This window comes from Microtus ochrogaster, unplaced genomic scaffold (assembly GCF_000317375.1).
Source record: "Microtus ochrogaster isolate Prairie Vole_2 unplaced genomic scaffold, MicOch1.0 UNK76, whole genome shotgun sequence".
Classification (NCBI taxonomy): domain Eukaryota; kingdom Metazoa; phylum Chordata; class Mammalia; order Rodentia; family Cricetidae; genus Microtus; species Microtus ochrogaster.
Genome location: NW_004949174.1, coordinates 1206683 through 1222465, shown reverse-complemented (window position 1 = coordinate 1222465; position 15783 = coordinate 1206683). Strand labels below are relative to the sequence as shown.

The 15783-nt window shown below is 49.9% G+C and overlaps 1 protein-coding gene across 11 annotated transcripts in view; it reads left to right on the top strand.

The window, feature by feature from the left end:
* Nav2 (neuron navigator 2) overlaps nucleotides 1-15783 on the top strand; it is a 625974-nt gene that overhangs the window by 580503 nt on the left and 29688 nt on the right. For 9 of the 11 annotated variants that reach the window (XM_026777610.1, XM_005370351.3, XM_005370350.2 and 6 more), the window contains 8 exons: nucleotides 388-440; nucleotides 1253-1276; nucleotides 1394-1468; nucleotides 6719-6802; nucleotides 7076-7187; nucleotides 8462-8607; nucleotides 11215-11223; nucleotides 11606-11778. In XM_026777610.1, coding sequence (XP_026633411.1) covers nucleotides 388-440; nucleotides 1253-1276; nucleotides 1394-1468; nucleotides 6719-6802; nucleotides 7076-7187; nucleotides 8462-8607; nucleotides 11215-11223; nucleotides 11606-11778 — 676 coding nt within the window. The remainder of the gene's footprint in view (nucleotides 1-387; nucleotides 441-1252; nucleotides 1277-1393; nucleotides 1469-6718; nucleotides 6803-7075; nucleotides 7188-8461; nucleotides 8608-11214; nucleotides 11224-11605; nucleotides 11779-15783) is intronic. The other 2 variants (XM_005370352.2, XM_026777607.1) reach the window with 1 other exon arrangement.

The window sequence follows — 15783 nt, the reverse complement described above, 5'->3', positions numbered from 1 at the left end:
CTGCATGGTCACAACGCTGAACCGTGCATCCGACCTGAGTAGGCACAATCCGAAACAGCCGCAGGCTGCCTCTGAAGAGTGTGGTTACACTCTCCACAGCCACACTGCCCTGTGCTTGAACCCTCGGCGGTATGAACGTTTGGTTACGTGAATATATGATCCCAGAATCATGTGTTGTTTTGCTAGTTAAGAAAAATGTGGTACGAAGAAAATGACTTCCTTAATGGATTATTTGGCTCTGACCTGTGCTCAACCCAGGAAGTGTTGGGCCACGATGACAGTCACAGCCAGGACGAGCCCGTGGTGTCCTGAAGGGCTGGCCTCCTCTCTCTCTCTCTCTCACAGCAGCCAGCGGCACCTTTGACCCTGTTTGCTTCTTTCCAACAGTTCACGGATCCTCACTGTCCTTGGTCTCCAGCACGTCTTCCATCTACTCCACGGTGAGTCTCAGCCATCGCCAGTGGCTGTGCTTGCACACACACGTTCTGTTATCAAGTCTGTCAGGAGTGATGATAAGCATCCCAGCTGTAGAAAGTAGTCCCATTATAAAAGGATCAACTCTTAGGAGGAAAAGATTTGAGATCCACAAGACAGCTGTTATCACATCCCCCTTGGAGCTGGGGAGAGGGCTCAGCGGGTGAAGGGCTTATCGCCCAAGCACGAGGACCCGAGTTCTGATACCCATGTAAAAGCTGAGTGCACGCATACGTAACCCTCCCTTCTACCCACGTCTTCACGTGGAAGCAGGTGGTTCCTTGTCACCGCAGTGGTTAGAATATCCCTCACATTCTTCCTGATTTATTAGAATACTGGGCTTTTGTATTTGGCCGTTCTGGTGGGTAGATGTAATTGTTCCAGTTTATAGACTTATACCAGAAAAGAAGCCAGTCAAAATCTGGACTTTCAGGAGCTGGAGAGATGGCTCAGCAGTTATGCGCACTTGCTGCTCTTCCAGAGGACCTGGGTTCAATTCCCACATGGTGACTCTCAATCACCTGTAGCTCTAGTTCCAGGAAACCCAATGTTCTCTTCTAGCCTCCATGGATACTAGTCATATATACATGCATACATACATATGTACATATTTACATATATACAGGCAAGTACACATACACATAAAAATAAAAAAAAAAATCTTAAATACAAGAAATTCTAAACTTTCCCAAGTTAGCAGACTCAGCAGTTCCCACTGGCTGGGCTGCATTGCTCCTTTTCCTCCACTGTTCTGACTTTCTGTATGATTTATTTACAGCCAGAAGAGAAATGCCAGTCAGAGGTAAGGAACGGTTCACCTTCCGGAGCTCTTTCTCACTCTCAGTGTTAATTCCATCCAGCTCAGTCTGGAGACGGACTCCCCCCCACAAGCAGGTAACCCCTGTGCCTGTCTCTGTAGATCCGAAAGCTGCGGCGGGAGCTGGATGCCTCCCAGGAAAAGGTGTCTGCGCTGACCACCCAGCTGACCGCCAATGTGAGTGCCTGTTCAGGAACGCACGCTCACACGTGCACATGCTCATACGCACACACGGTGGGGGCCAGGGACAGGCCAGGGTGGGCACAGGAGCTGGGCTGAGTGGGAGCCAGAGATGAAACAGCGTGGGCGGGAGCTGAGGGGCACTAATGGAAGCCAACAACAGTAGTGGTCAGGGAGGAAGCCAAGGATGTAACAGGGTAGAAACAGAGATAAAACCAAGTGGAGACCAAGGACAGGACAGAGGAGAAACTGGAGGTTGGATAGGAAATAGCCATCTGCTTTCTGAGCCATTCCTTGAGGCTCTGGTTCTTTGGACACTCAAGGAGTAACTCTGTGGGTTCAAAAGGCTTTAGATCTGTGGACAATGATGCCAAAGCAGGTGCTAGCAGTCTGGCTTGGGCCACTCTCTGTCACATCTGGGTCTGGCTTTGCTCGTCTATGTAATGGGACAATCGCTGTCTCCCTGTGTTGGGAGGTGACCCAGGCCTGTGATCTTTGAACTGTTAACTCATTTCCCATCCTTTTCCCGAATACTGTGGTCTTCAGAAAGGTGGGAACACAAAGGAACTCTAGGGAAGAAAGACGCCTGTGGCTTCGTGATAAACAGCTGGTGCTCTATAATTGCATCATGCACAGTGCTCAGCACTGCCAGCCTTCGTTCTGTCTGTCTGGCCACTCTTCCCCGTGCCAGCAACACTAGGCTGGGGGTCCAACAGTAAGGCAGGCAGAGTCACTGCCACTTCCCATGCTAGCTCGGGACCAGAAGGGAGGCAAGCTGAACAAGCTCTTTGGGACACAGTCATTCATGCCACAACGATGAAGAAAACCCAGGAGTGAAACGCTACCTTTCGGCGGGAGGTGGGAGGAAGTCAGGGTTTCCCAGAGGGAGTAACACCAGATTGCTGTCCTGTGGAAGAGTGCAGCATCCTAACCAAAGTGAACAGTTTTGCAAGGTCCAAGGAGAACTGTGAGTGGCTTACCCGGTCAGTATCTGAGGTGAGGAGTGAGGAGAGAGGCAGGGCAGGAGTCAGTATATACGAAAGGCGAGGGACAGATGAGTGTCTGAGCTGTTCGCTGGGGTTTGGGGACCTTCGGAGAACCCTGTCAGTGTGGAGGCTTAGCTTGCTATTTGGACCAAATAGAGTAAAGGAGAGGCAAGGATCTCCCAGCCTATCTGGGAGACCCACGGAGGAGCCCCACTGTGGGCGGGGCTGTCACCCCAAAGCCTGAGATTTAGGGAGATGCTGGGTGACTCCAAGGCCAGGCTTCCTGCCCAGGAGTTCATAGCCCAGCCTCAGAGCAGCCCAGATAAGGGTACCAGCGCCTGTCAGGGGGAGCACACTTGTGTGACCCCTCTGCGTTCCAACAGCGGGAGCCACTTCAAAGGCTGTTCTCCTTTGACCAGGAGCGTGAGTCAGAGCCCCACGGTAGTCATTTACCTGGTAATTCCTGCTCAAGCCTGACTGACTCCAGGAAGCGTGGCTCTCTTAGATCTGCATGGGAAGCGTGACACGCCCTTAATTATATGCCCGAGGAGTGTAACTGCCTTCATCATCACCCTTCTCCCAAACTCTTGTGCATTGTCGGAAACCTCTGACGATTTCCCTAAACCTTGACACACCCTGTCACTCTGCGCTTCACAGTCCTTTATTCTCTTCCCCTCTCCATCATCAGGAGGGCTGGCTCAGCGGTTGGCAGGTTGGCAGCACTCACCGTTCTTCCAGAGGACCCCAGTTAGGTTCCTAGCATCCCTTTCAAATGACTCACAACCGCCTGTAACTCAGCTCCAGGTCTGGTGCCCTCTGCTGGTTTCTTTAGGTATCCACATTTAAATGTACCGTGCGTACTGTGCACACACACACACACACACACACACACACACACACACAATAATAAATCTAAGAAATCATTAGAAACCATCTCAGAGCTGAATTCTCAGGCTTAGATTTTTCTATTCAAAAAGTGTCCATGGTATCCTGACTAGGTCCTCTAATTGGAAAGTCCGATGTATGCACCTGTGTTCAGAACTGAATGCAGACCCAGGGGGGTGGACAGTGACCTCCTGCCCCCAAGAAATAAACACCTCATGATTTGTAACGGTCATCAAGTGCTGTCCTTGAGTCTCCGTCAGGTGACCTTGGGTTACTTTTTCTATCTACCTGGTCTGCCACCAGGAGCCCTGTGCTGGCCTGTGGTCCTGAACCCTCTGTGCTAGATGGGTTGGAGTAAGGCCTCTTATATTATTCCAGAATGTGTTGCACCTCCCAAAAGCTGCTGAGTGCAGTCTTGTTTTAAAGTAAATATTTAGTTGTACCACACTCCACACTCCACCTCAGCCACTACCGTTTTATTATCTGCCATCTTTCTCGGAGACCAAGCTATGTTTGTTTTCCTAGGACAGGCTATTCCGGGCTGCCCTGGCTGGTGTTTTCCTAGCTCTCTATTTGTTTTCCCTGGGAATGTGAGAATGTCTCTTGGCGGGGAGGTTGTTGTATTATGTTGTGCAGCGCCACTGGGCCCTGCCTCCCCCGTGTTTTCATAGCTGTGCTCAGGACACAAAAGCAGCCCTTTCACTTGCTAGCGGAGCTGGATCTCTGACCCGTCAGAGCTAAGCGGCTGCTTTCTGAGCTTGTAAACATAACGTTCACAGTTTGAGTGAGCAGCGGCATTCCAGGGATCACGGGTGCAGGTTAGATGCAGAATGAAAATGAATGCAAATCACTCGGCCTCACTCCCCGCTCTGCTTGGGTGAGGACAGCACGCTGTGCCCTGACCCAGTTCCTCTACCCACCGTGTCATCTTGAGTTGACTCGCTTTAGTGGGTATGGTGACCCAACGCTAGGAAAACTGAAGCAGAAGGGTGCCAGCTCGTGGCCAGCCTAGGCTACGTAGTGACTACCAGGCTAGCCCAAGAAAGGATGTGAGACTCTGACGAAAAAGGATGTGGGTGGGCGGGCTGCAGAAATGGCTCCATAGTTAAGAGCACTGACGGCTCTTCCAAATGACCTGGGTTCAATTCCCAGCTCCCACATGGAGGCTCACAACTGTCTGTAACTCCTAGGAGACCTGATACTCTCACACAGACATACATGCAGGCAAAACACCAATGCACATAAAATAAAAATAAATTACTTAAAAGATAGTGTATTTAAGGTAAGCTAAAGAAGTAGAGAGGTGTTTTCTTCATTTCAAATATATAGAGTGTAACCAACAAGAAACCATCCATGTAGTCTTGCTGTGATGGTGTATCTGCACCACGGTCCTGGCCTCGTCTGCTGTCTTAGACCCAGTCAGCCTGTCGCAATGAAGTCTGGTGAACCACGGCTGGGCCACCCTGCAGTTCCCTCCTTAGGTTGAAATCCAGGCCCACTCCACAGCCCTGCCCACGTATCCCACTCTCTTATTCTTTCCTTGGGGCGTTGATCACCTTCTTCTCTGGGTTTTTACAGTGCGGTCACGTCTTGTTTTTCCAGACTCATCCCCAGCCTCTGGTCGTTTGCATCAATCACAGCAGGAGTGGTAAACCAATGTCCTGTATAAGAGTAGCAAGTGCTGTTAGCTGCAGAGCTATCTTTCCAGCCCCCTTAGACTTGGTTTTAATGGCTTTTTCAGATTCCCAATTCAACCAGCAGTTGAATCAATCAGTAACGACACATCAAGTGTTCATTACTCTCCAGTACAAACAGGCTTAGTTTTGGCATGCTAACCTCTTGATCTAGACTTCAAGAAACACATTCCTCATTTTCAAGATATGCATTTGTTTGTTTACTTATTTGAGTCAGGGTCTTTCTATATAGACCAGGCTGGCTTCGAACTCACAAAGATCTGCCAGCCTTTGCCTTCCAAGTGCCCAGATATTGTTTTTGTTGTTGTTGTTGATGGTGGTAGTGGCTTTGTTTTGTTTTTCAAGACAGTGTTTCTCTGGGTAGCTCTGGCTGTCCTGGAACTCCCTTGAACTCTGCCTACCTCTGCTTCCTGAGTGCTGGGATTAAAGGTGTGAGCTACCATTGCTGGGCTACTGTTTTGTTTTGAAAATAGATTTATTGTATGCTTTATTTATATATATGTGTGTTTGTTCCAGTGCATTCAGGCCAGAAAAGGGCCTTGGATATATTAGAGCCAGAGTTACAGGTGGATGTGAACAGCCTGATTCAGGTTCTGGGAGCCGAATTGTTGTCTTCTGCTGCAGAGGACCTAAGTTCAGTCCCCAGACCTGTATGGTGGCTTACAGTCACCTGTAACTTGATCTCAGGGGAGCTCTGACATCCCTTGTGGCTTCCTCAGACACCTGCGTGCATATAGTACACTTATATTCATTTAGACAAAACACTAGACACATAAAATAAAAGTAAATTAGTCTATAGAAAGAAAATGTGAACCAGGAACAAAAAACAAGTGTCAGACAGAAAGGTGGCTTTGAGGGTCAATGCAGGCAGGCCTGCTTTGTCTGATGCCCTGAGTTTAATCTCACGACCCACATGGTGGAAGGAGAGAGCTCTTGACAGCTGGGCTCTCTGTCCAGTCCAACAGAAATAGTTTTATATTGTTACACTGAAGCATCTGAAGATTGGATGCATATTCTAATTATAACTGGCTTCTTTTGAAACCTTTTTTCGAGCCTTGTGTAAGATGTTGCATCTGGTGTCTTCTAACAAGAGAATATCACAGTGTGGGAGCTAGGAGGAAGGTGTCTCCCTGGGGGAGCTGCGAGAGGTCTCTTCATCCAGGGAGCAGATGGGCCTTTCAGTAGCTTTTTATTAATGAGGATTATAACAAGGAAAATAAGCTAGCCACTTTGTCCATTCACCCTACAACCCTGCTCCCCATGAGCCTGTGCTTCCCATGAACGTGGTGATCGGTGAACAGCAGATCCTACCACTGTGTGCTGTGGAATCAGCCGTAAACCGGCAGTCACAGGCCCCGAGTATTTCCAACGACAACCTCAAAGTGTATTGAATACAGTGGACCTGTGAGTGCGAGGGAATAGACCCGGCCTGGTGGTGTCCCCAGCCAGACATGTGCAGATTAGCTAGGCCAGGAGTGGGTAGGACAAAGGTACCCGGAGGAAGGATGCTTGAGGAAGAAGGACTTGAGCAAGGGCAAGGCTAGAATCAGCAGTCCCAGAGAGCTGATAGGAGACCAAACCTGTGCAGGCCACATGAAGAGGCTCTGTCTTGAGAACCCATTCCCCCTCTGGCACTGTGGCCTTGCAAGATGACGTCACTGAGGCCTCATCTTCCACTGCAGGCTCACCTCGTGGCAGCCTTTGAGCAGAGTCTGGGAAACATGACCATCAGACTGCAGAGTCTAACGATGACCGCAGAGCAGAAGGTAAGCCCGGGGGTGCCATCGCTCGCTCTCATTTCAGATGAAGGTGCCGATTTTAACATACGGCTTAGACTCGTAGATCAAGTGTTGCTCCTGTGTCTCCTACGGATCTAGTGGCCTCCTGGGCTCCCTGATGTCCTTACACTGAAGTTAGATCCACCATGTATGAGACAGCTCTGTGGCACCCCTTTGTCGCTGCTCGCCTCTGCCCAGGCCGGCGTTGTGCTTTATGGAGCTGGTTTGGGAACATTCCTGTTGTATCTTTCTCACCTTCAGGATTCAGAACTGAATGAATTAAGAAAAACCATCGAGCTGCTAAAGAAACAGAATGCAGCTGCCCAGGCTGCCATTAACGGAGTGATCAACACACCAGAGCTCAGCTGCAAAGGTAACCACGAGACCCGCCGTAGACACCCTCTCTCACGGTGTAGTGCAGGGTGCAGCCCCTGCTACGGGGCAAGAGACTGGGACTCAAGCCGCAGATCCAAGGGTCCCAGAACGCAGACCCTTTCATCTGCTTGCTTCTGGCCACCGCAAAGATGGCTAGTGTAGTACAGTCTTCTCCGATAAATCTTGAAGACTGAAGAACTGGGTTTCTTATGGAGAAGCAGCCTAGTGTTTTATGGCTTCTCTCTCATGCCTCCATGATTGTTTGTTTGCATATTGGAGAGAGAGTTGAATGGGTTTATATGTTTGTTGGTTTGGTTTGGTTTTCTGAGACAAGGTTTCTCTGTCTAGCTCTTGGAGCCTGTCCTGGCACTCACTCTATAGACCAGGCTGACCTCCAACTCACCAAGAGCCTCCTACCTCTGCCTCCCACGTGCTGAGGTTAAAGGCGTGTGCCACCGTTGCCCACCTGGGGTTTATCTCTCGGATACCCTAGGAAACTGCCCTAATAAATTGTTGGGCTTTGTGTGTTTTTACTTATCTTTCTTTTCACAACTATATTATGAGGACCCTTTACTCCCTGTTGATGAAGGGCTTCAGAGGTGATGGTGGCTTTCTAAGATCAAAGGCTAGTTAGGAACAAAGTGGGCCTGGACCCTCAGGCCTTCCGGCTGTAAACAAGCTCTAGTCAGGATTAGACACAGCCCTATCCATAGGACAAAAGCTAGCCACAACCATGATGTCGGCCGTCTCTTGTTATTTCTGGCGTTGCTGTTCTTCCAAAACAGAAGTGATGAAGTTGAGGTAGGAAGGATTAGAAAGCGTTAGCTAAGCAGGGTGGAGGGAGGAGCACTGGAGGCTGAGGGAGAGAATCGTGGAGGGCCTGGGATGACATGGGCTCAGTGCTCCCAAAGGGCCACAGGGAGGTAAGCAGGGCAGGAATGTAGCGATCAACAAGGAGAGATCACTAGAGCCCTGGGTGCAATCTCTAGTGGAGCTGAAGAGAAGAGATCGAAGGAGCTCCAGCAGGGAATACTGCTGTGTTTACAGGTATATCTCCCTCTCTGTCCAAACAGAGATCGGTGTTGGGGAATGTTCCTTAGGCTTTACCTTCCATGAGGAAGAGGGCATAGCCATTATCACTTCAAGGCTCTTCCAGCTAGCAACGGGGCATAGAGGTACTACCTCAGTCCAAATTCCCTGGATCAGAGGAGGCCATTCCTGGGGACAGAAGACTCTACTCTAGAGCCCACACGCCTTGCTTGCTTTCTCCAGGAAACGGCAGCACCCAGGCTGCAGACCTGCGTATCCGCAGGCAGCACTCCTCTGACAGCGTCTCCAGTATCAATAGTGCCACCAGCCACTCGAGCGTGGGCAGCAACATAGAGAGCGACTCGAAGAAAAAGAAGAGGAAAAACTGGGTGAGTGCACATCCCTGGACTCCCCCGGGGGGCTGTCTCGTGCTGTCTCCACAATAGGTGTCCACAGATAAATCCCAGGCTGCCTCCTAACCTCAGAACCACAGGCCTTGGAAAGCAAATCCAAGGAAGCGCCCTGGGGGAAGCCTTTTCACCAAAACCAATGCTGTGCTCAGCAAAGCGGCGGCATTGATCAGGCCCCACACTGTGGTTTTTTTTTTTCTCTTCGTGAGACTGTGTGATGTGCCCATCTCTCATTTCACGTATCTCTCATTTCTTTCTCCTCCTACATTGGCCACAGAGTTCAGAGCTCAGTGAATCTCATTCCTCTTTACTGGGGATGAGACTCAGGGACTCAGGCCTGCTCCACTCCTGAGTAACACCTCTCTGGGGCTTTTAGCAAGACTCCACACACGTAGTTTCTTCTTAGTTCCAAAGAAGGTTTTTATAGCATGGACCAACAGTTATTTCATCCTTAACCATACTCTTTACTTGTTTATTTATATACTTATTAATGCGAGGTCTCACTCACCGTGTAGGTCATGCTGGTGTCATACTCACTATGTGGACCAGGCTGGCCCCAGCTATCAACAGTCCCACCTTTGCCTCCCAATTGCTTGGGTTACCTGTTGTGCCGCCACAGGACTGTTATTTGTTTGTTTGCATAGCATCAAACCAAGGCTCTCACTGAAGTTTTGTAACCATGTTCTCCGAGTATGTTTCATGGTGTTAGCATTAGCGGTCAGGGGCCCAAGCTCAGGCTAGGGCCCGTGAATGTTGAGGCTAATACAGTCCCGAGCCTGTCTCCTAAAACACTCCTTGAGTTTCTGCTGGGAGCGCCAAAGGCGGCTTTCTTTGCTCCAAGAAAATCCCAAGCACTTTTGCCCAGTTTCATGACTACTGTCCCAGCGAGGGAGGTATGTTACTTACTAGGGACACCTAGTATCAGGGTACGTCTCGAGTGGCCAGGCTCACCAAACCCCATTGTCACTGTCGTGTTTCATGGTGGCGTCTTGTCCCTCATGTCATATCTGTCTCACTCATCTTGAATCATCTTGGATGGGTGGCGAGGTCTCGTTAGCAGTAGGGGAGTCTGAGGTGAGCTACCAGGCCGTCTCCGTGTGATCCTCTTACCATGGTGGTTAGTTTTGTTTTTCTTTACGTGACGAGCCATTTTCTTTAGCAACTTATTTATTGTGTCTAGAGATGACTAGAGAAGAGTAGCTCATGTTGCCATCTCTAGCATACAGTTGATAAAATGTAGTCTGCTCAGATTCTCAAAATGATGGGAGAATTATCGTGAAAAATACAGGGCCAGTGAGATGGCTCAACGGGTAAAGGCATTCGCCACGCAAGCCAGATAAGCCTGAGTTTGATCTCTGGAACCACATAAAGATAGAAAGAACCAACTGCGTAAAATTGTCCTTTGCCATCTACACATGGGTGGTGGCACACTCGTTACCCACCCCCCCATGCACAATAGCAATAGTAGTAATAATAACAACAACAATAATAATAAGTTTTAAAAAGAAAAAGAAAAATCCCAGCTGTTTTCTTCTAGCCAGGAAATGAAACCTGTTTGTGTTGCTTCTAGACAATTAATTCTCAGTTCTCCATGAAACCAGGAAAGACAGATAACAGACATTCTCGGTGTACCCCAAAGCTTAACTCCGTCTAAATTTTGTGACCTCCCTTTTACCTGGTGCTCTAGCTCTGTGGCTTGTGTGGCAAAGCCTGGTGGCAGACTACTGTCTGCGAACAGGAACATCAGGAGAGAGCAAAGGAACAGTGGGCTGGAGTTTGCTCACAAGCTGGGCAAGCAGCTTGTCAGATACAGGACACATCCACTGGGAAAGGCCTCATGACTCCCCGTGAGGAAAACCCTAGAATATATTTTCAAAAAGAAAAAAGGTCCCAGGAAAAGGAAGTGATTCCTAAGATACCTGTTTTGGAGACAAAATATGATTATTTTTGTTTGTAGATTTAGAAAGATACATGCTGGTCATGGCCCTTGGAAAATTTGGTTTAATTTTCATGTTCTCACCAGAATTTCCATGTCTGCCTCAGAGGCTGGGGAACAACCTTACCTGTTTTCTGGTTTTTCCAATATAGTTAATGAGTTTCACAGACAGCTGTGGGACCCCTGAGTGAGATAGGCAAATTCTGTGCTTGTTAGATTATGTCCCTCTTGAAAGGAGAGCGGGAACTCCCTACATGGGCACAGCAAGGAGCTGTACAGACTCAAGGGATTGCTGCAGATGTCAGTCCCCCACTGCTGAGGAGATAAGATGTTCCTCCCGCTGTTGTTCAGACTTAAGAGATGGTTGAAAAGAGGCAGGGAGATGATCAGACAGACATAAAAGCAGGGGAAGCCCTGGCAGCAGAGTACCCCTTAGCTTGCTCTTCCCTTCCTCTCACGATGGAAGAAGATGCTCCCCGCGACCCATGCTGTTTCAAGCACCCCACTCCCACCAGAAGCCTCTGTGTGGCGTTTACAATGAGCCATGTTGCCTCTGAAAAGTCCTAAGCTTTCCGTGTCACTGGCTTTCTCTGTTAAAAATTGTCTTTTTTCCTTCCCCTTCCCTGTTTTTGCTTGCATTTTTCTGGCAGGTCAATGAGGTAAGCAAGCCAAAGTTTAATTTCAGATACCAAGCTAACCCATCCATTGACATGACTAACCTCATCCGCATCTGTCCCCACATCCAAGCATCCTGCTTTTGTTGCTGTGTCACCTCATCTCCCTACACGCACCTGCTGAGCCAGGCTCTGTCTTGCTGTTAGCATCTGTTCTGGAACGAAGAGTAGGCATGGAATGCCCCTGCAGGCCCATCCTGAGCTGTCAATGCCAGATAACTCCCCTTCCCCGAATGCACTGACTCCACAGAGCTGCTGGGTGCCTTTGCCATTGACGGGGGAACATGTGGCTCACTGAACTGCTCTTTTGTAAGCATGCCTCCCCCCGGGCCGCGCCTCGACGAGGCTGACCATCTTATGTGTTCAGTTGCGCAGTTCCTTCAAGCAAGCCTTTGGGAAGAAGAAGTCCCCTAAGTCCGCATCCTCACACTCCGACATCGAGGAGATGACCGATTCTTCATTGCCTTCCTCACCAAAGTTGCCACACAATGGATCCACTGGCTCTACCCCGCTGCTGAGGAATGCCCACTCCAACTCTCTGTGAGTCTATCTAGAGGACAGTGCCCTTGACTCCTGCCTTAGTTAGGGTTTCTGCTGCTATGAAGAGATACCATACCATGGTAACTCTTGTAAAGGGAAATTGAGATGTCAGCTTAAAGTCCAGAGGTTTAGTCCATTATCAGTCATCATGGTAGGGAGTGTGGTGGCGTGCAGGCAGACATGGTGCCGGAGAAGGAGCTGCTACCTCTTGAGATGCAAGCGGCAGGGGAAGGGAATGTGGGATATAGCCGCTTTTAGATGGGGGAGTCAGGGGAGGTCCCTCTGAGTGGGGCTCTTCAGCAGAGAGCTTTACAGCAGAAGGAGCCACTGGTTCACTCTGGTCAGAAACACTAGCAGCTGTGACAAACCTAATTCTGAAGCCTAGTAGCTTCACATGGTTCTTTCTTCCTGGTTCACCCCAAACCTGGTCAACCGGTGGAGAACCTCTGCTTGGTAGTGTTATGTCCAGCCTGATCAGGAGACGGACATGTGGACAAGGTCCCACGGGAGGGTTTTGTGAGCCGCCTGCAGGAGGCACCTTTCCGTCCCCTGTCTGAAACCCGAGGCTAGGGAACAAGCAAAGAAGGCAGTGGGCTTTGATCATGCATCAGCCTCACACTGAGCGAGGCGGCCTTGCCAGGAAACCAACAGTAAAGATTCCAGCGGGGAAATGGGCTGATAGTCTGAAGGGATGGAGCCTGCTCCCTTGTAGGACAGTCCAGGAACAGCACGGCGGCTGTTGCCGCAGCGAGTGGAACTCTGAGATCAGTTTCACCCTCTGTGATTTCAAGTGTGACAGCAAAGGGGCTGAGGAAGTTTAGGCAGCAAAGTGACCTAAACTGGATTAGAATTCTGTGGAAAGCAAGGTGGGCCATTGGGAGTAGAGGGAGATGGCAGAGGTAGCCGCATCCTCCAGGCTCCGCCTGCTCTGTCTTCTGAACCCTCCAACTCCTCTCCTCCAGGCCTTTGCCACTGCTGTGGCCTCTGCCCACCGTGCTCTTGTTCTGAGTATTCCTTCCTCGGGTTTCTGCTCAAGCTGACCTTATCCATAAGGCCTGGGCTGTCTACTGTGCATAACAGAACAGCCACCACCACCCACACCCTTCCTCTGCTTTGTTCTTTGCCACTGTGTATATCCATCTGGCATAGTGATTTCTCTCGGGTTTGGGTCTAGTCCCTCATCCTACCCCAGCTGTGTTTGCTGGTGGGTCCCCTGTTGGCTTAGAGACCCTCAGGCGTTTGCAATGGCTGAATGGCTGATGGGAGACCCATGTGAGGTGGGGTAGTATACTTGGCACTTTTTTTTTTTTTAATCGCTGTGACCAGATACATGACAAGAAGCAGCTGAAGAGAGGAAGGGCTGTTTTGGTCTATAGTTCGTCATGGTGGGACACGCGTGGCAGCAGGAACATGAGATGGCGGGTCACATTGCACCCATAGTCAGGAAGCAAAGAGTGGACAGGAAGTAGGGGCTGAGCCATAAGGCCTCAAGGCCCAGCCCTAGTGACACACAGCCCTCAGCTCTAACTCCTATAGGTTCCACAGCCTTCCCAAACAGCAGCCCCAGGTGGGAATGAAGTGTTCAAGCGCAGGGACCCGTGGGGGACATCTCTCATCCAGACCACAACTGCTGGAGATCCAGAGCTCCGCCGGAGTCCCCTGATGTGTGAGAGGCCTAGGCAGTGTTCTCATGGAGGTGTCTGCCAGCTTGGAGCTCCTGCGTGTGTACATCTGGGAGCTCTCAGTGGGGTGGAGATGCAGAGCAGAGGGCAAGGACCGGTTCTGATGCTGCGCTGGCGTTCAAAGTTCAGGAAGCAAAAGCAGAGTAGCCGGTGGGAGGAGACCCAGGAGCAGAGGGAATAACTGCATGGGGGAGGGAATCGAACCCTGGCCGCATGCCGCTGGGTGGCCTGTCAGAGAGGTAGTGAGCTACAGCATCAAACAGGAGGAGCAAGCCGGCGCCTCCCAAACCGCGGTCCCCACAGGGATGGGCAGGGCTGGCTCTTGGCTCCCCAGCCCTTTTGTTACATTCCACGGCCTCCGTGGACATTGGAGATATGTTGGTTTTGGGTCTGGTTTTCCAAAGGTTGGGTTGAGGGCAAATACTTATTTTCTTCAACCTTAAAAGGTTTTATGAAAATGTGCAAATGCAGAGTTGAGGGCGGGGGGGTTCAAAGATGAAGCGGAAGGCAGAGGGTGAGGCCTGGAGAAATCCCTCCTCTGTGGGTGAAGGGATGGCAGCCATGAGGAGGCCACATTTCCCACACTCCACACATTTAAAATTGGCTATGCCAGCATCCCACATCAGGAAAGACAGGGAGATGATAGAATAATGTGCTGGGGACTGAAAAAAAAAAAAACCATACATCAGGTCACTTTAGTTCACGGTCTCTGAGGTAGGAAAGCCTGCTTTGATTGCCTGCTGGGTATAGTCCAGCAACCTCCAGTTAAGCGACCCCCTCTTCCTCCAGATTTCACCCTGAATTGTCATGCTTAAATAGTGTGACCATGGGCATGATGGTGGTGCTGTGCCTCATTCTCCCCGTGTTAAAATCGAAATCGCGGCAGCGTGTAAGGTAATTGAATAGCATGCTTCCGATACCTCCAGAAAACACCGCTACGTACCTACTGTGTGTTGGCAGGTGTGGCTAGATGCTCAGAATGATTCGAGAACAGTCCTAAAGGATCTAGCGCCAAGCAGAACAAGGCACAGAAGGACCAGGGGAAAGAAGGGTGCCGTGTTTTTCCCTTTTCATCTATGTAGGGTAGATTAGGTGAGGTATACACTAGACATTCATTTAGTGCTCAGGTCCGGTGCATATGGTAGCCCCTGCTTGGCACCTTTGCATGATGTTCTCTCTGGGTCATTGCTGCATGGTTGGAGAACGGAAGAACTTCACACCTCAGGCTAGAGCAGACCTATTCAGTTAGATCCGTCTCCAGTCACTGGACCGCACTCTCACGACCTCATCTAATGCTGGTTTGCCCTCCCCACGGTCCTACCTCCAGACATCATTAAACCAGAGTTTTGGGATTAAGTCTCAGGGTGAGTTTGGGAGTAGACAGGCATCCCACTCCTTTAGTGGAGGTCCTGATTGGCCAGCATTGCAAAACAGCCAGAGTTTAGTCACAAAGCAGGCACCGAGAGAGCTTCCTAGAGAAGCACAGGCCATGTGACAACACCTCAGCAGAGTCCCAAGTAGAACAAGGGAACAGACCTAAAGCCTGCAGGCCTGGAGCGGCCACCACGTTCTCAGCCATCCCTGAACTCGAATGCATCTCATAAACTAAAGGCACAACTCTGTGGTTTCTGCCCTGCAAACTGCAGGCCACTCCTGCATAGGGAGCCGGGTAAAGGGTCTTTTGATTTTGAGTACCACAGTCCTTTGACCTCTCACAGGTTCAGAAGAGGGAAAACAACATTTGGGGGATTTTTCTTGTGCTTGGTTGTTTTTTTGTTTTGTTTTGAATTCAAGAAAAGAATGAAGTTGACAGGCTTCCTCAGTGGTTAGTGATAGGGCCTTACTCTGTATCCAAACAAGCCATGGTCCTCCTGCCTCAGCTTCCTAGGATTCTAGGCATGAGCCTCCTGCCCAGCTAACTCATACAGGTGGATTATACAGCTCTGAAAAGACCGTCAGTTGGAGTGTCTTAGACGTTCCTCCAGCCTTTGCATCTCTTTGAACAGTTCTCTGACCATCTTCTGCTGGCAGCCTGTTTCGCGGGTTGGTTTTGTTTGACTTATAAGCCAGCACCTGAGTCTTAGGAAGCGGCTGGCATGGCCACCACCTCCCTGCCCAAGCACTCTGTCTCCTAGGCAATCATCTGAAACCTGGGAGCTTAGGGTGGTTTTGGAGTTTTGGTTTTCTGAGTTTTTTTCTTTCTCTCCCATCTTCAATCCAAATTGTTCCCAATCACTCAACAACCTTTAGAAGTAACAGACTATATTTTAGTAGAACTGGCCCTCCCAGTAGCTACGATTTACTATGCCTTTAAGGTCTTCTA